The sequence below is a fragment of the Schistocerca americana genome, chromosome 4 (assembly GCF_021461395.2).
Source record: "Schistocerca americana isolate TAMUIC-IGC-003095 chromosome 4, iqSchAmer2.1, whole genome shotgun sequence".
Lineage (NCBI taxonomy): Eukaryota > Metazoa > Arthropoda > Insecta > Orthoptera > Acrididae > Schistocerca > Schistocerca americana.
In genome coordinates this window covers 789,844,669-789,869,866 of record NC_060122.1, presented here as the reverse complement: position 1 = coordinate 789,869,866, position 25,198 = coordinate 789,844,669, and the positions used below count along the sequence as shown (strand labels likewise).

General features: G+C 43.4%; 1 protein-coding gene across 2 annotated transcripts in view; it reads left to right on the top strand.

Annotated features, from left to right (window-relative positions):
• Positions 1-25,198, top strand: part of LOC124612952 (atrial natriuretic peptide receptor 1-like) — a 1,199,832-nt gene that overhangs the window by 727,698 nt on the left and 446,936 nt on the right. For both annotated transcript variants that reach the window (XM_047141468.1, XM_047141467.1), the window contains one exon: positions 12,194-12,275. In XM_047141468.1, the coding sequence (XP_046997424.1) occupies positions 12,194-12,275 (82 nt within the window). The remainder of the gene's footprint in view (positions 1-12,193; positions 12,276-25,198) is intronic.

Below are 25,198 nucleotides of genomic sequence, written 5' to 3'. Positions count from 1 at the left end.
GAAAATTTCATGGCAAGTAATTGTGAACAATCATTGTAACAAGAGAAGTAAATTTATCATATAAATATGACACATATTAAAAAAGTTGTTTTTGTTATTTAACTCCAAGGAAGGACAGTGGGAAGAATACTTCCCACCTTGTTGTGTGACCTCACTTTCACAGTTGGAGCGAATTTGATATTCTGTATGATAAATATACCTATCTGTTAACAACTATCTGATCTCCATTCATTAAAAAAGACTGCTCAATAATTTTGCCCACGAAAGGGTTAATGGAGGATTATAGCGGTAGTAATGTTACAATTCGAACGGAGTGAATAACACTCTTTATTTCGTCGATGGTCCAAGATTTTGGAATGCGGTTTCAACTGTGACACATTCTTTCTGTGAAGTTTGCTTCACCATTGTGAAACAGTTTTCTTGTTTACTATTAAAAAATACGGAAGGCGAAGAATTATAGTATCTCTTATTATTTACGAGGAGGAGCTACTTTCATAACTCACATAAAATTTGTACAACTACATCTACATACATACTTCGTAAGTATATAAAATTCCGTGTGGCTGTGGACAGTTTTAAGTTTAACAGACAGCTCTGTGTAGAACACGAGAGATGTTTTCGCCTTCGGTGCCCTAAGAAATCAACGGGAGCACAGCATCCCCTAAGAAACGGACATCGAACATCGAACATCTATATCTACGTCTACATAGATTCCCTGCAAGCTACCTTACGGTGGGTGGCCGAGGGTATTCTTTAACATAAGCAGTCGTCTCCTTTACTGTTCCACTCTCAGACAGAGCGAGGGAAGAACGACTGTCTATATGCTTCCATATGGGCCCTAATTTCTTGAATCTTATCTTAATGGTCCTTACGCGCAATATATATTGGCGGCAGTAGGATCGTTCAGCAGTCAGCTTCAAATGACGGTTCCCTAATCTTTCTCAGTAGTGTTCTTCGAAATGAATGTCTTCTTCACTCCAGGGACTCGCACTTGAGCTCCCGAAGCACGTCCTAAAAATTGCATGCCGATCCAACCTACCGGCAACAAATTTAGCAGGTCGCCTCTGAATTGCTTCGATGTCTTCTTTCAATCTGACATGGTCCCAAACACTCGACAGTACTCAAGACTAGGTCGCACTAGCGTCCTATATGCGGTCCTTTACAGATGAATCACACTTCCCTAAAATTTTCCCAGTATACCGAAGTTTACCATTCGCCTTCCCTGCCACAATCTTCACATGCTCGTTTCATTTCATATCGCTTTGCAACATTACGCTCAGATGTTTATAGGACGTGACTGTGTCAAGCACGAAACTATGAATGCTGTATCTGAACATCCGCATTAACTGCCGGCCGGACTGGCCGAGCGGTTCTAGGCGCTTGAGTCTGGAACCGCGCGACCCCTACGGTCCTGCCTCGGGCATGGATGTTTGTGATGTCTTTAGGTTAGTTAGGTTTGAGTAGTTCTAAGTTCTAGAGGACTGGTGACCTCAAAAGTTAAGTCCCATAGTGCTCAGAGCCATTTGAACCATCCGCATTAACTAGTATTTTCGTATATAAGAGCCACCTGCCATTCGCCACATAAACTAGAAATTTTGTCGAGGTCACCTTCTATCAATCTGCAGTCTCTTATCTTCGATACCTTCCTGTTCTTCACAGCATCATCAGCGACCAACCGCAGATTGTTCCCACCCCGTCTGCCAGATAATTTATGTATACAAAAACAATAGCAACGGTCCTATCACACTTCTCTGGAGCAGTCCGCCCCGATAGCTGAGTGGTTCGATTTGCGATGACGTACCAACTTCAAAAATATTTGTCATTTTGCTCAAAATTAAAAGTAGTCATGCCCACGTTGTGGAATTATAAATTGTGTATTTATCTGGTTTTACGTTTGTCTTCTTCAGGCTATTATTGCTGCCACAATCTTTGTCAGTTAGAAGAAATTACCCCACTGCAGACTGTTAACGAATGTACGCGCGTAGTGAATAGGCTCCCAGGTGTCGGATTGGCTCGACGACTTCTAAAGTAATGGAATCTGGTATGTTGTCCTCGATGGCGAGTGTTCGTTGGAGACAGGGGAAACATCATTGCTGTTTTTTATATACATAAATGATCTGGTAGACGGGGTGGGAACAATCTGCGGTTGTTCGTTGATGATGCTGTGATGTACAGGAAGGTGTCTAAGGCAAGTTATTGCACAATGATTCAAGGTAACCTCGACAAAATTTCTAGTTTATGTGGTGAATGGCAGTTGGCTCTTATATACAAAAATGCTAGTTAATGCATATATCCAGATACAGCGTTAATAGTTTCCTGCTTGACACAGTCACGTCCTTTAAACATCTGGGCGTAGTGTTGCGAAGCGATATCAAATGGGACGAGCGTGTGAGGATCGTGGTAGGGAAGACGAATAGTCGACTTCGGTATATTGGGAGAATTTTAGGGAAGGACCGCATGTAGGACGCTAGTGCGGCCTAGTCTTGAATACTGCTCGAGTGTTTGGGATCATGTCAGACTGAAAGAAGAAATCGAAGCAATTCAGAGGCGACCTGCTAAATTTGTTGCCGGTAGGTTGGATCGGCAAGCAAGTTTTAGGACGTGCTTCGGGAGCTCACGTAAGAATCCCTGGAGAGAAGAAGACATTCATTTCGAAGAACACTACTGAGAAAGATTAGAGAACCGGCATTTGAAGCTGACTGCAGAACGATCCTACTGCCGCCAATATATATTGCGCGTAAGGACCATGAAGATAAGATTCAAGAAATTAGGGCCCATATGGAAGCATATAGATAGTCGTTCTTCCTTCGCTCTATCTGCGAGTGCAACAGGAAAGGAGACGACTGCTTGTGTTAAGGAATACCGTCCGCCACCCACCGTACGGTGGCTTGCGAGGAATCTATGTATACGTAGATATAGATGTTCGATGTTCGACATCCGTTTCCTAGAGCAGGCTCTGCTCCCGCTGATTTCTCAGGGTACCGAAGGCGAAAGCGGCTCTCGTGTTCTACACAGAGCTGTTCAGTAGTACTCGCTGTCTGTTGGACTTAAAACTGTCCACAGCTTCACGGAATTTTACGTACTTACGGGATATGTATGTCGATGTAGATGTAGTTGTACAAAATTTATGTGAGTAAATAATAAGAGTTTCCATAATTTTTTGCCTTCCGTATTTTTAAACAATAAATAAGAAAATTGTTTCACGACGATGAAGCAACTTTCACAGAAATACAACTCCGTCCCACTATGCGGACATGTCCCTCTCTTATAACCAACCCCACATGATTCACTAATATATCGTCCCTTCTTCGTAAGTGCAAAGTAGAATAATACAGACGCTACAAAAGGAAACAAACAGCCGAAGTATCTACGTAACTGGGCGAAAGTACCTAAATTTACTTTACACAAGGAACAGGTAAATAATACGAAAGTTCGTGAAAACTTTATTGTAACTAAATTTACAAAACTAACATTTATGTTTTCTTATTAATCAACAACAAAATTGTTCAGTCAATATCAATGAAAGCAGTAATTCACCAGGTACGTTGCTGACATAGAAATCGATGTACACTTAGCTGTTATTTTGTTATACGTGAAATTTTCGATGCGACACAGTATCGAAATGTACCTGGTTGGCATTAGGCTTGATTACATCACATGGCGAATGATAGTACTAAAACGAGCAAGTAACTTGGTTGCATAATTAATACACTTAACTCGAGAATGACATTGAATCATGTAGAAATGGGGCTATATTCTTTTTAACAGCATTCCAAAGGTCTTGAATGGACGAGTACATTGATGCGACGTTCGGCTTTGACTCATTTTCAAAATGCGCCCAAGAAATATATTCAAACTGATAGACAAGCAACAGAGAACTGAATGTCGTGGCGTATGTGCCACTACGAGGGTGCTCTCCTACCCTGTGAAACTTCCATATTTAAATGTGGGAATCTGTACTGAAATTACTGAATGACAGAAAAGATGAAACTTCTACGTCATTTGATTCTGAAACAGCTGAGTAAAACTGAACGTACTGAGCCCACTTTCTCTTTACTTTTTCTCATCGTGTCAACACTGACCTACAATATTCTAGCCAACGCAATCTGACTGCTGACTTCTAATAATTAATACAAAAGAATGGCCCTGAATAAGTAGCAATCCTAACAATAACCTATACATTTCAATAAGCAGTTACCACACAAAAATCTTCATTACGCGAACTACTGCAATACAGCGAACGTCAGTACTGCCAGCTAAATAAAAGATTCTAGCTACTAAAGCCACTAACTACTAATAGGCATGTGGTTAGCAAAGGAAAGATTTTGTTGCAAACCAAACAATGTATTTTTTTTACGTTAATAATGCCACATCCAGTTCAAACACGAATGTAAATCGTCATTGACGTCTAGTACAAAGGCGTACAATCATGAATAATATTCAATCTCCAAGTCGAACATGTACAGATAGTTAGCCTATGCCAACACTTCAGACCCCTACCCTCCGTCAATGCTAACTACTCACACCTAACATCCATCACTGCTGGCTGTTAACCTCCAACTGCCCAACAGTACTTCGATCACTGCTGGGGACTAAGTTCCAACTGCCCAACAGTACTGGCGATTAACTTTCATCAACGATTCCAACCAGCCACAGAGTCTCTTACAAAGAAAGCGGAGTCAGAGATCCAATGCAAAGCGCTACACAGCGCCGCCAACACAGAAGCAGTCCATTTACACCTGTTTCGGCATTATCTGGAACATAAAGAAGGGTCTACTCTTCTAAGATGAAACGTATTCCCCGTTGGCCCTATTTTAGACGAAATGGACACAGGGTAAACTACAATTTTATTTTAAAATGAAACTATATGCCAACTTCTTCCCTACTTTAGAAGACATAGTCACTGGATTAAATACAATTTTTGGTAAATAAAACTGTATGCCAACTTCTATCGTATCAGAAGAGGCTTAGAAAAACTATTTTAAAAGTATGTACGTACTCATATTTAAGTGAACAGCTTCTGTGGAAGCAAATATCCATTCAGAGTTTTGCCAACTTCTATCGTATCAGAAGAGGCTTAGAAAAACTATTTTAAAAGTATGTACGTACTCATATTTAAGTGAACAGCTTCTGTGGAAGCAAATATCCATTCAGAGGGCTTCATACACCGACGGAGCCTCGTATGAGAACCCCACTTGTCAGTGTTCACACAGCAATGATAGATTTGGTCCGCCTTTCCTATCAAGTTTAGCACACACTGGGGCGCTATAATTAAAGGGGCTTCAGGAAAAAGAAACTGTGAGAAAATCTTCAACAATGACGGCAGATATAATCTTAGCGGTGCATAAAAGGGAACTCTCGATGCAGAGAAGAACCACAGATATTCGTCGCAATGTTTACGCTACGGCGGGAGCGGTGGCAGACGTTGACATCATTTGTGACAGCATAACGTAACTATAGACCAATCAGAAGCCATCTTCGTGCTGTACAAGGCCACCACAGCGGCGATTTTGACAGTCAGTTGCTCCTGGCGAAGATGATGGTGACCGTCGAAATCTCGAGATTTTACCGTGAACTGACGCGGCAATACAACATTTCTCTGGTATTTTTGCGAAAAGTTTCAGTGTTGTATTAACAAGCGTTATATAAATATACCTGTCGTTTCTTAACGTTTCGAATGTTGTTAAAAAGCTATACCCCTCCATAAAAAACAGTGCTTGACTAAGTATTTCAATCTATACAATAGTTTAGTGAATTAAGCATAAAACTAAATCATGTCACCATCTTTGTGCTGTCATATGCCGAAAACCGCTTTTAGCTTCTTGAGCTGGCTGCGAAATAAGAGAAGTGTAGTTTTCGTAACTGAAGGGAGCAACAAGTTACAGACTGAAGTGCCAAGGTAGCAAGAACAACTGTATGTTTATTAAGTACAATGAAAAGAATCCAATAACACAAGTTCTTGGACGTGAGGTCGCACTGTTTGGTTCGGGCAGAAAGCCGATCACTGATGGTGCTTTGGAATGTTCTTACACTAGTGAAGTCAGTGAGGCCGTGATCGGCGGTGACCGGCATGCTGCTCGCGGACCGATTGGAGACAGAGTCCAGCGATGTGGTGGGTCGAGGACGATTTGACACGAGGTCCAGCAAGGCAGTAGCATGGGGATGGCTGAAGTCCGTGGACGCTGTGGTGAGGTATTCGTCGTCGGCTTGGCGATGTGAACTTCGATCGTAATACTGTTAGGCACAGTCAACATAAGCCCGGGGTTCAAACTGAGCAGTGCGTGAACTCCGAGCGGTGCGATGCGAAGCGCGTCCTATGTGAGCCCGGAGAACGCGCTGGCTGCGCAATGGTCAGACGGCGACCTACACTGGTGTCAAAAATTAAAGTAACAAATGGAAATTTTGTAAGGTTGCGTTTATTTTGGCACGAAGCAGTATAAACAGGTGGTAGTAAAGTAAAAGCAATGTAAAGTATAGAGAACATAAACAGCCGCTACATCCGTAACGATAGATAAAAATGGTCTTCGCTTTCTCCAACTTAATTGATTTGCACATACATTTCAACAACTGTTTGATGTGCAAAGTATGGGGTGTGACTACCTCTGGCAACAATACAGGCCCGAGGACGACATGTCATGCTATGAATGATGTCATCAATCTCATGTTGAGGAAATAACGCCCACTCTACCGCAGAGCTGCTCACAGGTCTTGGAGAGTGTTTGGTGGATACTGACGTGATGTAACCTGTCTCGCTAGTGCGTCGCAGCTGTTCTCTATGGGATTCAAAAATGAACACTTAAATCTTCCCGTGCGAGCTCTGATTCTCTTAATTTATTACGATGATCATTTCTTTCTATGTAGGTGGGTGCCAAAAAAATATTTTTACAATCTGAGGAGAAAGTTGATGATTGCGGCAGGACCTTCTCGCAGCGAAAAACGCCTTTGTTTTAATGACTGCCGCCCCAATTCGTGTATCACACCGTCGCACTCTCTTCCCTGTTTCACGATAATACAAAACCAGATGCCCTTCAATGAAGTTTTTCGACGTCGTTCATCAATCCTATTTGATATGGATCACACAACGCGCATTAATTCTCCAAAAGTGGACGGATAAGCGTAGTGTAACCAATCTCCTTAGTAAACCTCTTACATTTTCTAAGTGTTATGCCAATAAATCGCTGTCTTTAGATGATTGTGAAGTAGAAATACTGTCTACATACTTCTGCATACAGAGATTAGGATAACTGTATGATTGCGGAGATAGTAAGTGATGTAGGTACACAAGCAGTGAAAAATAACAATCTATAATTTTCATAGGTAACCAATACAAGAGGAGGGGCGGTGGGGTATGGGTTTCACATGAAAAATAAAGAAGACAAGCGGCAGATCAAAGAAAATACAAAAATCGTAAAGTAACAAAAGAAGCAGGTCATGCTAAGATAAAACGTGCAAATTATAACAGAGAACATAAATTTCCTTCGTCTACACCTGAATTATAGGTGGAATTGACCAATCTGTGACGAAAATGAACTAAGTGACATGGAAGCTGATTCAAAACAAGAAGTAATTTTAATGTATGATGCAGTTAAAAATGGCAGAGGAATTTGATATGGATGCGTATCCTAATGACATTGGATCCATTCAGTAATCAACGTACTTATTTACGTGACACTTGTTTATGCAAACAATGATTTTCTCAAGTGTCGATAGAACTTGTTCAACACTGGCCTCAATGGTTTGTTTAAGTACCTGATATTGATATGCACTATTTTTAGACTAAGCCTAATTTGAATCATTAAGGACACTAAAATAAAGTTAAACTGGAAAAGCATTTATATAGAACAGAAAATTAAAAATCTCACTATTCTTTATCTACACCTACTTGGTGTATCATTTTTCTCACCATGTTTGTGTGAAATGGCACAATGCAAAAATTAGTATACATATAGTGCAATACAAATAATGAGCCGACGCACTATCTTAGCGTGAAATTATGGACAAATGAATGAAAGTTTAGGAAAAAAAATAATCTTACGATTAGTAATAAAAATTTTTTTGGTGACACAAATACCTAATAACCGGGTATCGAGTTCGACCGAGAATGACGAATGACTCAGCTGCTTACAGTATTATCCGCCAAAATCGTAGGTCATGATTTCAACCCCCATCTTCTTTAGTCGGTATGGAAGTTTGCTTTTAAATAGAACTTTTTTCAATGACTTCCTTTTCCATCATTGAGACCACTTCAAAGAGAACTGTCAGAACTATCATTACGTAATCATAAACCTATTTCGTACAAAGCTCCATAAAAAGACATCTTGTAAAATACAAACAGTTTCTAATGTTGGTGAGAGGTTAATATTATATTCCCAATTCGAAATAGAAAACCGATCACAGAATTTCTAAAACAGTAAGCTATTACATAGGGTATACGATCTTGGCTCTATCAGCGATGTTGGAATTTTTAGTTTTCATTTGTTTCTTCCATACCATCCACTATTTTATAAGGCGAAATTTTCACTTCTTCATAACCAGGGAAAACAGAGACTGAAATTTGCTGAGCAACTCTTTTGCAAGGATTTACATTTCCAAACTTATTTTGATACCAAAATAAACGCGTGGTAACGTGTACTATTCTGACAAATTGTACTAAAAGGAATCGTTTTTAATACATCTTTAATGCGCTGGTGCTTTGACTATGTGTCCCAATGGTATGAAATGTTTGCTTTTAATCTCAAAAGACCTTCTAATCCCAAAACGGATGAGACACTTATCGTCGTATATTTAATAGACATGATATTCGAAATGAATTTTCGAAACCTGGCAAAAAGACAAAAACAGCAAATTTTGACTTTTTCCATTGTTTAATAAGTCATAAACTATTTCTTTGGTAAAGAATCATTTTTAGCGTAGAAAAATACTCTAAAATTACATGTTTAGTAATTACGCGGAGTAGGCGCAAGGAAACTACCCGAGATGAGAAAAGGGAAAAAATAAATTTTCAAAACCTGGCAAAAAGACAAAAACCGCACATTTTGACTTTTTCCAGTGTTTAATGTCATAAACTATTTCTTTGGTAAAGAATCATTTTTAGCGTAGAAAAATACTCTAAAATTACATGTTTAATAACTACGCGGAGTAGGCGCAAGAAAACTACACGAGATGAGAAAAGGGAAAACCAGCATTCATCTAGAGATAAAAGCGAAATGGAAAGTGCTTACCATATTCTGAGCAAGGCTGTGCGCAATGAAAACGAAATAACAAAGGAAAAAGAACTACGAGACAGTACCGGGAACACTCAAATGGCAATTTGCATTTTAATTTCCGCAGTCCGGTCGTAAATTTGCCTGCCTCGCAGAATGGTGCAGATCTCTTTTTACGAAAATTGAGCGTTGTGTGCGGAAGGTGAATTTCACCCACTTTAGACCCCACGTCCCAGAGATGTTACGTGAGTAAAATGTGAAACAGAGTTTCGGCAGATGCGTCAGTTAAGATCTGGCGACAGTCAATCTCGCACCGAGACGCTTATTGAATGTTCATATTCGTAGGCGTAACTTCTTTCTTACTCTAAACACGTGAATGTTGATGTTTATGCAGAGAGAGCTGTACATAGTAATCACAAACAATCTAAGAGCTTCATGTAGTGTATACTGTTTGCCAGGTTGGATTATCAGAAGCTCACGAGACAAAATATTCGTCCTCGGAGGCAGACATCATGCTCATAACGAATAACACCACCTCCAATGCAGATGAGCGTCGATAGAGTGTCTACAAGTTTCTTCAGGGACGCCACATTCAGAAGAATCCATTCGTAGATGATTCAATCCGGTAAAGTCACCAAATTGCGGGGACCTGGCACCGAGGATTTTGCGGAACTGGTGAGGGTTTAGAAGGAACCTCTGCTGCTTTACTCACGCTCGTTTTTATGTTGCACTACCGCGTGATCACGCCTGAGAATGGAGGAAAAAAGTAGGGTTGAAGAAGTATAAATACCTTTTGCTGCTTTGGATCACGTTCAGATTTCATTGCGTGGTTTAACGGATTCTAGTGTTTCCATCTGGTACAAGAGAGCAAATATTGCAGCTGCGCTGCGCTATGGAGAGGTGCGATCATATTGAATGGGGATGCTGCCCCACAGTGCCCTTGAAACTTCCGATGGTATCAGAAATGACGAAGGTTGTCGAGAACATTTCCCTGTTGGTCATCGCACTGCGAACTGTCGTTTTTAACCTCGAAATGTGTGGGAATCAATGTCCCGGAGAAAGGGGGATTCCACTGATGCCCTTTATGCCGCCCCCTGAAGCCCTTTCGTGTCCGCTATGAGCGATGACGTGCTTGAAACGTTTCCCTCTGTCACTCGTACGAAAACCGTGTGCTTTAATCGATGGGTGGAAGAGTGAAATGTGGGTGAGAGAGGCTGTGACAACCTTGTCATGGTGTGACGCGGCCACGGTGCCGCTGGACAGAATTGAAGTGAAATTTGGTGCCATGTGACGTCATTAACCCACCTTACACCTCACATAAACTACCGAACTTTGGCTTTCTTTCCGCGTGTGTCGACACCTCGCTATTTGAAGCGTCGCTGAGCCAGAGGGTGACGTCGCAGGGCACCACGTTTTTGCTCCATTACAGAGGAGGCTTGTAGATACTTTTTAGCCAAATTGCAAATTACAATGGGAGGCAATTACGAGGTACGGAAAAGTGATTCATTAATTCCGCTGCGCGCTGTATTTTACCTCTGTTGATGATCGATGCACCACGCCGGGCGCATCACGTACTAAGCGGCGCAAAATTTCAGCTCCCAGGAAAACCTGGTTTTCGGGCCACGGTGATGAAGTTAGAAGAATTATGGGACGCACTGGGGCTTCGAAGCGGGCATTCTTCCACTGTACCACATGCGAATGCACGGGGAAGAAAACGCCGACGAGGTCTCAAACCGACGAAATGATAGGTTCCACCAAGGATGCAGTCAACAATCTTAACCCTGCAGGTGTTTACGAACTACGGTATGAGTGCGGAGCTGCCTACATAGGAGAAACAGGGAGACGTGTCAGCTTACGAGTAGCAGAACACGAACGCTATGTACGATTATAACAACAAAATAAATCGGCGATAGTGGAACACCACCGTGACTGTGGACAACCTATCAGGTTCCAGGGAGCCCGAGTACTGGCGAAAGAATCGTGGATGCGAGAACGCAAAATACGGGAGGCGATCGAAAATATTAAGCAGCGTGACAACATCAACAGAGAAGATGGCTACAAACTCCCGGCGTCCTGGCTGCCGGCCATCCCAGTCCAACGGGCCGCGACCGGTCGCGGGGCAGAAGCTACACAGGACACGGGCGTATCTGCACAAACAGCTGTAGAGCAACTGTCAGTCCACTCCCGCGCACACCAGGAGAGAAACTTGCCGACCAAAAGCCGATCGCTGATTGGCGGACAGCTACCACTCGTTGACGACATGGACATCCACGAATAGCCTCTTTACTTCCATCTCCCCTTACGTCATGACTAGCCAATCATATTAGAGGGCCAATTTAAAGTTTTACAACAGTGACGTCGGCATCGATAGTCTGTAATAAATAGAAGCACCTATCCCCATGCAAAACCAGTCGTGCGCTGAGGCAGGGCCGTTGCAATTCGGCCGAAACGTCGGTTTTAGTTGATTATTGGTGTTAGTTTTTAGAAATAACGCGCCGGCCGGAGTGGCCGAGCGGTTCTAGGCGCTGCAGTCTAGAACTGAGTGACCGCTACGCTCGCAGGTTCGAATCCTGCCTCGGGCATGAATGTGTGTGATGTCCTTAGGTCAGTTAGGTTTAATTAGTTCTAAGTTCTAGGCGACTGATGACCTCAGAAGTTAAGTCGCATAGTGCTCAGAGCCATTTGAGCCATTTAGAAATACCCAGAAGAATTTTAATCACTATGACACCGGCCGCGGAAGCCTACGTTCTTATAAAACCTAAGAAGTTATACGTTGGGAAGTACACTCCACCATGCACTTGTCAGTGGTTTTTCAGAGTGTAGATTTAGATGGAGGCGTAGAGGTGAGGCAGGTGTAGATACACATGAAGCTCTTAGTTGCTGTAGAACACGTTACTTGGAACTGGTTCTTGAGAAACAATGTGCGGTATAAACACGTTTGTCAACGTGGACCGAGTCTCAGGTAGTGACGTCATTCCACTGTGTTTCAGCGTTCCCGGACTACGCGGTGCTGAGTATCGTCCTCAGCTCCGTGGTCGTCGTGCTGGCCATCGCATCCGTCGTCATCTACAGGTGAGCCCCAGCGCCGCGCGCAGCTGCTGCCCGCACTACTACTACGTACCATTTCATTGGACTGCATACGCAGAAGTCTCGTATTTGGTCCCCGTGTGGCGAACCGAGCGGCGTGGCGCAACAATTTACTTGTTTTAGTGTGAGGCGTTTTGTTCCGGTCAATCCTATCGGGACGTTCAATAGTTCCAGAAAACCGTATGGAAAGTGTCAAGATATAATCGTAGCTGCATCTCTCGACTTCCCTCACCCTGAACTACCGACCGGTCTACAACGCCAACACCATTTGAGAAATGAATCTTCCTTCCTCTTTAATGTTTTACGTTGTCTGTATGCATCGCAGAAAGCGTTGATTCTAACGGGATATTACACTGAAGCGCCAAAGAAACTAGTACAGGCATGCGTATTGAAATACGTCAGAGCAATAAACCGGCAGAATACGGCGCTGCGGCCGGCAAAACGTATATACACTACTGGCCATTAAAATTGCTACACCAAGAAGAAATGCAGATGATAAATGGGCATTCATTGGAAAAATATACTAGAACATTTTCACGCAATTTGGGTGCACAGATCCTGAGAAATCAGTACCCACAACAACCACCTACGGCGGTACTAACATCCTTGATACGCCTGGGCATTGAGTCAAACAGAGCTTGGATGGGGTGTACAGGTACAGCTGCCCATGCAGCTTCAACACGATACCACAGTTCATCAAGAGAAGTGACTGCCGTATTGTGACGAGACAGTTGCTCGGCCACCATTGACCAGACGATTTCAGTTGGTGAGAGATCTGTAGAATGTGCTGACTAGGGCAGCAGTCGAACATTTTCTGTATCCAGAAAGGCCCGTACGGGACCTGCAACATGCAGTCGTGCATTATCCTGCTGAAATGTAGGGTTTCGCAGGGATCGAATGAAGGGTAGAGAGACGGGTCGTAACACATTTGAAATGTAACGTCCACTGTTCAAAGTGCCGTCAGTGCAAACAAGAGGTGACCGAGACGTGTAACCAATGGCACCCCATACCATAACGCCGGGTGATGCGCCAATACGGCGATGACGAATAGACGCTTCCAATGTGCGTTCACCGCGATGTCGCCAAACACAGATGCGACCATCATGATGCTGTCAACAGAACCTGGATTCATCCGGAAAAATGACGTTTCGCCATTCTTGCACCCTGGTTCGTCGTTGAGTACACCATCGCAGGCGCTCCTGTCTGTGATGCAGCGTCAAGGGTATCCGCAGCCATGGTCTCCGAGTTGATAGTCAATGCTGCTGCATACGTCGTCGAACTGTTCGTGCAGATGGTTCTTGTCTGCCAAAAGTCCCCATCTGTTGACTCAGGTATCGAGACGTGGCTGCACGATCCGTTGCAGCCATGCGGATAAGATGCCTGTCAAATGGTTGAAATGGCTCTGAGCACCATGGGACTTAACAGCTGAGGTCCTCAGTCCCCTAGACATCACACACATCCATGCCAGAGGCAGGATTCGAACCTGCGACCATAGCGGTTGCGCGGTTCCAGACTGAAGAGCCTAGAACCGCTCGGCCACTCCGGGTGGCAACCTTGTGTGACTGCTCTGAAAAGCTAATCATTTGCATATCACACCATCTTCTTCTGTCGGTTAAATTTCCCGTCTGTAGCACGTCATCTTCGTGGTGTAGCAATTTTAATGTCCAGCAGTGTAAGACAACTAGTGTCGGGCGCAGTTGTTAGATCGGAACTGCTGCTACAAAGGCAGGTTATCAAGCTTTAAGAGAGTTCCCCGTTCAAATGTGTGTGAATTCCTAAGGGACCCAACTGCTGAGGTCATCGGTCCCTAGACTTGCACACTACTTAAACTAATTTAAACTAACTTATGCTGAGAAGAACACACACACCCATGCCCGAGAGTGGACTCGAACCTCCAGGGGGACGGGCCGCGCAATCCGTGACATGGCGCCTCTAACCTCTTGGTCACTCTTTGCAAAAACAAACATAATGGCTGATGGGATAACAGCAACCAGTGATTTTATAATGTTACTTATAATCCGTCTTGATTGCAAATTTTTTATATATATGACTGGTTTCGGTTCATTCAGAACTATCTTCAGACATGTAACAATAGCGATACCAATTTACTATTTCGCGGAAGCAAATCTTTTTCATCCTATCTAATCAACATCAAATGTATCAGAACGTACCTGATATTTCAGTTACAGGAGTAACCCGTCCAAATCCAGCAAATTTCACGTGCTTCGTCACATAAAATTGGTTGGCAGAGTGCACGTCATTTATATTAATTATTGTTGTTGTTGTGGTCTTCAGTCCTGAGACTGGTTTGATGCAGCTCTCCATGCTACTCTATCCTGTGCAAACTTCTTCATCTCCAAGTACCTACTGCAACCTACATCCTTCTGTATCTGCTTAGTGTATTCATCTCTTGGTCTCCCTCTACGATTTTTACCCTCCACGATGCCCTCCAATATTAAATTGGTGATCCCTTGATGCCTCAACACATGTCCTACCAACCGATCCTTTCTTCTAGTCAAGTTGTGCCACAAACTTCTCTTCTCCCCAATCCTAGTCAATACTTCCTCATTAGTTATGTGAGCTACCCATCTAATCTTCAGCATTCTTCTGTAGCACCACATTTCAAAGGCATCTATTCTCTTCTTGTCCAAAGTATTTATCGTCCATGATTCACTTCCATACATGGCTACACTCCATACAAATACTATTACCGACAGGTGGCGTCTGGTACATTTGCTACATTCCATTTGCACATACTATATTCAGTAGATTTTTTTAATTAAAAAATACTTAATTAAAATACGGAGATGTTTTCGTAAATCCGACGTTAAAATAGGGTTCCGAACAAATAACACGTTAAAATTGAAGTTCCGGCTTAGAATATGTAGTAGTAGGAATAAATTTCAGGATTCAGGTGTATATAAGATCAAATGTAATGACTGCTGAAAAATAATATATAGGGCAGACTGGTAGGAACTTTGAAACCAGATTCAGGGACCACACCTGCTCTCAAAACAAAACAACTTTTGGGGCGCATATGGCTGCGTCAAAGCACTCAGTCACGAACATTGAACACAATTTAGACATCCTGCATAGAGCTCATAAGGGACGGTTTCTTAACATTTTGGAAGAAATTTAAATATACACCCACAAAAATAAAGATCCGGATTTAATCCTCAACGAGCAAAGCGAGTTCAATCATAACGCCTATTTTAGCATTTATGACGACCTACTAAGATGACAACTGTTGCGTGTGGAGATCCACGCCGAGGGATGAGAGATGGTGCGTGACGGGGAAGCCGGAAGACGCGTGCAGCGCCTGGCGTCGTTGACGGGGCCCTCCTGCGCGGCCCTCTTGCCCGCGGCGATGGACAGCAGACGACTGAGCGGACCGCGGCACAACACCGAAATGGCGCGAACCACGGAAGCAGACCGTAGAGGAAAACAAGCCCTCACCAGCGCCATAGATATAGAAATCGCCCTATGCTTTTTAGATAGCATAAAAATGATAATTCTATTGTTTTTCAATTCTGATAAGTACAGATTTTAACCTTGACATCTCCGTATTTTAATTAAGCATTTTTTAATAGAACAAAATCTACTGAATACAGTATGTGCAAATGGAATGTAACAAATGTACCAGACGCCGCCTGTCGATAATGGTGTTATAATTAATATAAATGACGTGCACTCTGCCAACCAATTTTATGTGACGCAGCATGTGAAAGTTGCTCGATTTGGACGGGTTACTCCTGTAACTGAAATATCAGGTACGTCTGGTACATTTGATGTGGATTGGATAGGATGAAAAAGATTTGCTTCCGTGAAATACACTCCTGGAAATTGAAATAAGAACACCGTGAATTCATTGTCCCAGGAAGGGGAAACTTTATTGACACATTCCTGGGGTCAGATACATCACATGATCACACTGACAGAACCACAGGCACATAGACACAGGCAACAGAGCATGCACAATGTCGGCACTAGTACAGTGTATATCCACCTTTCGCAGCAATGCAGGCTGCTATTCTCCCATGGAGACGATCGTAGAGATGCTGGATGTAGTCCTGTGGAACGGTTTGCCATGCCATTTCCACCTGGCGCCTCAGTTGGACCAGCGTTCGTGCTGGACGTGCAGACCGCGTGAGACGACGCTTCATCCAGTCCCAAACATGCTCAATGGGGGACAGATCCGGAGATCTTGCTGGCCAGGGTAGTTGACTTACACCTTCTAGAACACGTTGGGTGGCACGGGATACATGCGGACGTGCATTGTCCTGTTGGAACAGCAAGTTCCCTTGCCGGTCTAGGAATGGTAGAACGATGGGTTCGATGACGGTTTGGATGTACCGTGCACTATTCAGTGTCCCCTCGACGATCACCAGTGGTGTACGGCCAGTGTAGGAGATCGCTCCCCACACCATGATGCCGGGTGTTGGCCCTGTGTGCCTCGGTCGTATGCAGTCCTGATTGTGGCGCTCACCTGCACGGCGCCAAACACGCATACGACCATCATTGGCACCAAGGCAGAAGCGACTCTCATCGCTGAAGACGACACGTCTCCATTCGTCCCTCCATTCACGCCTGTCGCGACACCACTGGAGGCGGGCTGCACGATGTTGGGGCGCGAGCGGAAGACGGCCTAACGGTGTGCGGGACCGTAGCCCAGGTTCATGGAGACGGTTGCGAATGGTCCTCGCCGATACCCCAGGAGCAACAGTGTCCCTAATTTGCTGGGAAGTGGCGGTGCGGTCCCCTACGGCACTGCGTAGGATCCTACGGTCTTGGCGTGCATCCGTGCGTCGCTGCGGTCCGGTTCCAGGTCGACGGGCACGTGCACCTTCCGCCGACCACTGGCGACAACATCGATGTACTGTGGAGACCTCACGCCCCACGTGTTGAGCAATTCGGCGGTACGTCCACCCGGCCTCCCGCATGCCCACTATACGCCCTCGCTCAAAGTCCGTCAACTGCACATACGGTTCACGTCCACGCTGTCGCGGCATGCTACCAGTGTTAAAGACTGCGATGGAGCTCCGTATGCCACGGCAAACTAGCTGACACTGACGGCGGCGGTGCACAAATGCTGCGCAGCTAGCGCCATTCGACGGCCAACACCGCGGTTCCTGGTGTGTCCGCTGTGCCGTGCGTGTGATCATTGCTTGTACAGCCCTCTCGCAGTGTCCGGAGCAAGTATGGTGGTTCTGACACACCGGTGTCAATGTGTTCTTTTTTCCATTTCCAGGAGTGTAGTAAATTGGTATCATTATTGTTACAGATCTGAAGGTGGTTCCGAATGAACCGAAACCGGTCATACGAATAAAAAAAATAAAATTGCAACCAGACGGATTATAAGTAACATTATCTTGGTCACTCCGTGCGGGCTAAGTGAGTTTGAACGTGGTGTCACAGTTGGCGCAAGAGCAATGGGACACAGCATTTCCAAGGTAGCGATGAAGTGGGGATTTTCCCGTACGACCATTTCACGAGTGAACTGTGAATATCACGAATCCGATAAAACATCAGTTTGTTAAAGGTGAATGAGAGTTGTATAGTTTTAGGCATTAAACTACACCGAAGCGCCAATGAAACTGGTACAGGCATGCGTATTCAAATTGAGAGATGTGTAAACAGGCAGAATACATCACTGCGGTCGCCAACTCCTATATAAGGTATATAATCTCCGACATCGCTGCGGCCGGAAAAAGATGGTGCAAGAACTGGACCAACGACGGTTTGAGAGAATCGTTCAGCGTGACAGAAGTGCAACCATTCCGCAAATTGTTGTAGATTTCAGTACTGGGCCATCAACAAGTGTCAGCGTGCGAGCCATTGAACGAAACATAATCGATATGGGTATTCGGAGCCGATGGCCCACTCGTGTACCCTTGATGACAGCACAACACAAAGCTTTACGCCTCACCTGGCCGTGTCTCGTTTCAAATTGTATCGAACGGAAGGACATGTACGGGTATGGAGACAGTCTCATAAATCCATGGTGCCTGCATGACCGTTCAAGCTGGTAGAGGCTCCGCAGTGGTGTGGGGCGTGTGCAGTTGGAGTGATATGGGACTACTAATACGTATAGATACTACTCTAACAGGTAACGTAAGCATCCTACCCGATGATCTGCATGCATTTTTGTCCATTGTGCATTCCGACGGACTTGGGCAATTCCAGCAAGACAATGCGACACCCCACACGTCCAGAATTGCTATAGAGTGGCTCCAGGAACACTCTTCTGAGTTTGAAACAAATCCGCTGGTCACCAAACTCCCCAGACATGAACTTTATTGGGCATATCTGGGATGCCTTGCAACATGCTGTTCAGAAGAGATCTCCACCCTCTCGTACTCTTCCGGATTTAAGAGAGCGCTGCAGGATTCATGGTGTCAGTTCTCTGCAGCTCTAGTTCAGTCATTAGTCGAGTCCATGCCACGTCATGCTGCGGCACTTCTGCGTGCTAGCGAGGGCTCTACACGATATTAGGCAGGTGTACCAGATTGTTTGGGTCTTCCGTGTAATAATAATAATAATAAAAGTGAAGAAGATCTTGGAGCCCTACTGAATAGAATGGATAAAGTGATGGGGGAAGAATTTAATATGAGAATTAATAAAGCAAAAACGAAAATAATGGCATGCGACAAAATAGATCAAGTGAAAGTCCAAGTTCATGTAGGTAATGAACTGCTTAAACAAGTTGATAAATTTACTTATCTGGGCAGTAATATTACCAGGGATGGAAGGATCAAGGCAGAAGTGAGAAGTAGAGTTGCTCAAGCAAAGGCTGCCTTTAAGAAGAAGAAAAACATCTTAACATCTAAGAGCATCAGCCTTGAAATCAGGAAACGAGTTTTTAAATCATATTTGTGGAGTGTGGCATGCTATGGGTGTGAAACATGGACTCTCGGGACAGAGGAAGACCAGAAGCTAAATTCTTTTGAAATGTGGTGCTATAGACGCATGCTCACAATAAAATGTATCGACAAGGTCAGAAAAGAAGTGGTTTTGGAAAGAGCAGGTGAGAAGAGAAGCTTCTGGAGTTTCATTGTTAAAAGAAGAGTGCAATTTACAGGCCATCTATTAAGACATAAAGGACTCCTGAACACAATCATAGAGGGATATGTCGAGGGCAAAAGACCAAGACGAAGACCACGACTGAGGTACACGGATCAAATCGTGAAAGATGTGGGATGTAACACCTATAAAGAAATGTGGAGAAGAGCTGAAAGACGCACAGAATGGAGACAAGCTGCCATTGTAACTGTTGCAAACCAATCCTTGGATTGATCACTACAGAAGAAAAAGAAATAATGACAATGAAGACAATAAAGATAGTGGTAGGTATAAAAAGAATTTACGTGCACAAAATAGATGTTTTCTGGTATAGCGAGTTCTGAGGAAAGGATGATAAGGAGAATGCGCCATCCAGGACTACTGGGAAATGAGGAAGATTTCTAGGGAAAGAAGGACGCATTGGAGTTGCGGTTGCGTAGTGGGTCAATGGTAGTCATTATTGTTGTTGTTTCAGGAGGTATGTCATTAATTGTCTTCTTAAGCTGGAGCTGTAAAAGGTCTTGAAGCACTTAACATTTGAAAATGAAATTGGAACTATTTTCGTTTTACTGGTAAAGACGTTTTCCGCGCATACAAACTGTGTGCTGCTCGGCGCGTTACTACGTTTCCCTCGCTCTCTACGGCTGTCCCCGCTCTTCTCCTGCAGGCTGAGACCCAGTTGCGGTCAATCTAATGTACACCAGCAGGGAGAGCGCGTGCCGGTGATGTGAAACAGCGGCAGCCACGCAGCCCCAACGCCGGAGCCGACCTTTTGCTGCCTTCCACCAATTGATGAAGGACTCATGAAATATTCATACCAGAGCAGGAAAAAAGTTCCCAAAGAGAGAACGCGCAAAGTTCGACTCCGCCGCGAGTCGTCTTCTGGTCGTGGTTGTGTCCTTCCCTCATCACATGAAATTCACTTCTAATTTACTGGATTCTGAATTCTTCCACAGCAAGGCTGCATTTTTAGAGTTTCGCGTACAGATTATGTTGAATATGTAAGTCACGTATTTTCAGGGTATTTGATCAAGAACTTCCCGAAATCTCCGCTTATGAATTGTGAAATGATGTGGAAGTAATGCAGTCTGTACCTTAACGTAGAATTTTCATGTAAGAAATTGAACGTCGTAGTAGGTAACTTATTGCTCTCGTATCGTATCGTGTTATCAGCTGCAGTTATACGTCTTCCGTCACTGTGTTTCACATAATTAAATTATAAGATGATAAAGGACATGGACTAGTTGTTAGTATAATTTATTGTTGTTGTTGGGGTCATCAAGCGAAATAATTATGTGATGTAGCACTCTGTAGTCGTCTGTGTCATGCGTTCCCTCACTACCCTCTTCCCACACACTCCCCTTCGATACCAAATTAAATTAAATTTCGTTGATGCTTTTGGTAGTGTCCTGTCAACCGAACCGTTCGTTTATTTAAAGTTATGAAATCAACATCTTTTGTCCCCAACTCGACTCAATGCTTCTTCATTAGCTGGTCGATCTACCCAGCCGATTTTCAGCTTCTACTGCGGCACTTCGTTTCGAGAACTATCACTCTATTCTGGACTGTACTATGTGTGTTCCACAAGTCACTTCCTTATAATGCAACACTCAAACGAGTACTTTGTGAGGAGCAATCCTAAGACATAAATTTATATTTGATATCAGCATTTTCTTTCTCGGGTATCTTTCCTTGCCATTATTAGTCCTAATGTTAGACCATGTCTAATTCTACCGTCGTCAGTTACTCTGCTACCCAAATACGAAACGTTGTCCCTTATTTTTAGCGTCTCACTTCGTAGTTCGATAACACTGCATTACCCTTGTTTGATGTTCACCTTATGGCCTCCTTTCAAGCCGCCCAACTCCTTTTCTGTCTCTGAGTCATTTATAATGACATTGGCATACATTAAAGTTTTTATCACTTCTCCAAAAAACACGATTCACTTTCTAATTTTTTTCGTAGTTCCATTTACTGCTTGATCACTGTACTGATCGAGCAAAATGGTCGATACAGTATGGGCCTGTCTTACTACCTTTTCAGTAACTGTCTCCCTTTCATACCCTTGGAAACATAGAACTGCAGTTCAGTTACTAAACTGAAATTTATGTTCCTAGAACCTACTTTATTTTTGCTGTTGCAATTCTTTTTAACTGAATTGCTTACGATGGTTGTTACGAAAAATTTACTTTTTCACAGTAACGTTTAGAGTAGGAGACTGAAATTTCACATACATTTTAGGCTACAATGTGGTTTGCATCTCTTTACACCCGTGTAACATCAGTTAGTCCGATAACTGAAATCAGAGTGGTTGTAGGATTGCTGTACTTCTAATTATACGTCTACAAGGAAGATGTTTGATAAAAAGTCAATTAATTTTAAGGATCTTCCATGTGTGATGTAGTCGTCAACTGTTGTTGTAGGAGGTTCGTAAAAGTGACATTTGTTTCGCACACAACATTGTTCTACTTTCGGCACGTCATCCATGCCGTGGTCCGTAATCAACGTTCTGCTCTAGCTTTCGGGATCAAATGTATTCCAGATTCAATTTTCATATGGTATCGCTAGACAATTTAAGGCAAGTGCAAAACCCTATTTCTTTGCCCATCTTCTTCCAGTCCGAGAATACGCATCTTCTCTAACGATCTCCTCGCCGACGGAAAATCAAATCCAGTCTTCCTTCATACACTTATTCTTCCAAAAACGTGCACGCAAGATGGATTTCCCAGTCACTCATATATTTGTTATACACTTCTTTTTCTTTAAGGAAAACAGTTTATTTCCTCAGCGAGAAAGACAGGGCAGTCACTGAGGGCGAAACACATAATCTCTATCCATTAAGGGGAAATATCTTCACTTTCCCCTTCATAAGAAGGGAAAAAGTCAACCTCAGTGTTTAGAGACCAATAGAGACGTTCCCTGACAACAAATTCCGTAATTATCTCAGAAACGTCACTTTTGCATTAACTACCAGAGACCATCGAAAGAGCAAGTCATGAGGTTCTTGTATTCTGTAGTTATGCATTGGTTCTTACGGCAGAAAGCAGAGATAAATGCCACAACAACAGTTATGTAAAATTCGTTTACTTAACTCATTGTGTTGCCCAATACAATGTAGTCACATCCAAAGTGCAGTTCCGAGAATGCTGGCTCGTAGCCGAATCTTTAACACTGTGGTCACTGACGGAACGGAGGTGTGTATTGACAGGCGAGGACCACGATGCAGAATGAAGTGATGGTAGCCTGTCGTGGCCTCCTATACACTAGGAGGACGACATTGCCTTTACCTGCTACGGAGGGCGTGTTCGTGTAGCAGCCATCGGTTGGCTGCCGCGGTTGCTGTGTGGCTGCCTTAGGGGAGGTACCAGGAACGTCTGCTACAGATCTTGGAACTATGAACAGACACACCTGGTATTGTAACTGTAGCGAACGGCACCACAAACGTGATGATAGAAGATTTTTACGCGCTACTAAACAAGACAATAAAGAAATTTAATAGGCTTCATCGGCCATAGAACTGTTGAAGTGCCCATCGTGACATTTTGCTGCAGTAATTTAAGGAAAGCATGGAATGAATAAATCACAATTGTTGGACGTGGATTTAGACTCCGATCCTTGCCAGTCCAAAGTCTTAACAACTGTATCAACTCACCTGTCTGGTAATTGAGTTATTACACCAAGATGCAAGCAAACACTGCAAAACATCGGTCGTTGGCTGAATGTAATCTTGTTACCTAGTGCGAAGCAAAATGTGATAGGAATGGTGACTATTTACGAGGGTTGCCCAGAAAGTAATGCAACACATTTTTTTTTCTCAGCCGAAATCAATGCTACGAATGCGAAACGTTACGTATGTATTATCTGAAGCCTCCTGAGTGAGCGCGCCAAGTTTCCGTCACTTTCGACAGATAGCGTTGCTGCAGAACGGTTTCAAAATGGCGTCTGTGGGTGATGTACGTTAAAAGCAACGTGCCGTCATTGAATTTCTCACTTCAGAGGAAGAAGCTGTCGGGAATATTCACAAACGCTTGTGCAAAGTCTATGGAGCATCTGCTGCCGACAGAAGTACAGTTAGTCGCTGGATACGGAGGGTGAGGACATCAGAAGTCGGTTCGGTGCACCTCTACGACGTGCAGCGGTCAGGGAGACCATCCACGGATGTCAAACCTGAAAGCCCTGACCTAGTTCCCTCGGACTTCCACTTGTTTGGGCTTGAGGACAATGAGGAGGTTATTCACATAGTGAAGTGCTGGCTCCGCCGGCAGCACAAGGATTCGTACCGACAGGGCATACATGTCCTTGTTTCGCCCGGGGGGAAGACCATGGAACGGGACAGAGATTACGTGGAAAAATAGGGTGTGTTGATAAAACACCATTCTTTCGTCTGCGTAATTTTTACTATGTTCAATAAAAAATTGATGAAGGAAAAATTGCGGTGCGTTATTTTCTGAGCAATTATTCTTAAACAAGGGGTTTCTTTCTGCGAGTGTTAGACCTGTGCCAGATTCTGACATACTTCTTTGCGATGCATAGACATGTTTTAAACAACAGACTACACACTTCCACAGCATACCCTCCAAAGTCGCATAAAGATGTACCGTAAGTAAAATGTGTGACTACTTGTGATACAAGTGTTGAAACACCGAAGCTCGCGTCCTCCATAAGGACTGAAGAAAATCAAAGCAATAAGCAGCTTTAATTCTCATGGATAGTTTCAAGTCCGTGATGTAGACTGGTGGTGTTTACCCTACAATACCCCAGGCCGATCGCCTTTTTTGCTAAACGTTTCAACGCCAAGATCGACAGACGTTATATTCTTGTACTCGTCTTTCCAAGATCATTTTAACGTAATTAAAGAAAAGCATTTCATTCCATTAAAGAAACCTACTTTCTGCAATATCTCGGTTGATACGAGAGGTAAGAGGATTATACACACGAAATAAATTACGTGGCCTTCAGCAAACTTTCAATTGCCGAAAACCTCGCATCGATATCTGGAACTACATGTGTGGCCGAGCGGTTCTAGGCGCTTCAGTCTGGAACCGCGCGATCGCTACGGTTGCAGGTTTGAATCCCGCCTCGGGCATCGATGTGTGTGATGTCCTTAGGTTAGTTAGGTTTAAGTAGTTCTAAGTTCTAGGGGACTGATGACCTCAGATGTTAAGTCCCATAGTGCTCAGAGCCATTTGAACTATACTTTTCCCCGTGCGTCTACTAGGAAGAATCTTTACAGTAAATGCTGCTGAAAGTAGACCATATTTTGCTCTTATATTAGCTAATGAACTGTCTTTGTTTCGACTACTATATTTGTGCTTTGTCCTCTTTACAAACTGTCTTCCAACTTCATACTCTTTTCTTCAGTTTATGAAATTTTTTCGCAGTTTTTATTTCATGTTCGCTAAGTAAAGCTTCTCTTTGCTCCCAGGAGCCATAGTGGCGTCATCAAAAGATAAACACAAAATGATCTCAGCATCGTCACACATAAATGAAATACCGGTTGTACTAAAAGTCATTTTATCAACCACGCTACAGGTCTAAGCTGCTATACAGCAGCTACAAAATGTTTCTGTAGGGAGCTCGCCTACGGTAGATGTCTCTACCGTAGGTTTGGATATAGTTTTCAGTCATATAATTGTGCTATATGCAATAAAAAGAAAAACAGTCTGTAAAGTCTGCAGTAAGCTTACCAGGAGTGTAAGTCATTACAGTAATAAAATGCAATACATTAAAATATGAGTAAAGTTAAATGTTTCAAAGGAAATAGTTGATTGCCAATAATTCTGATACACTCTTGTGAAGAATTTTAGATAAAAGTGTAACGATATACGTAAGGAAGGGCTTAGGTAGTT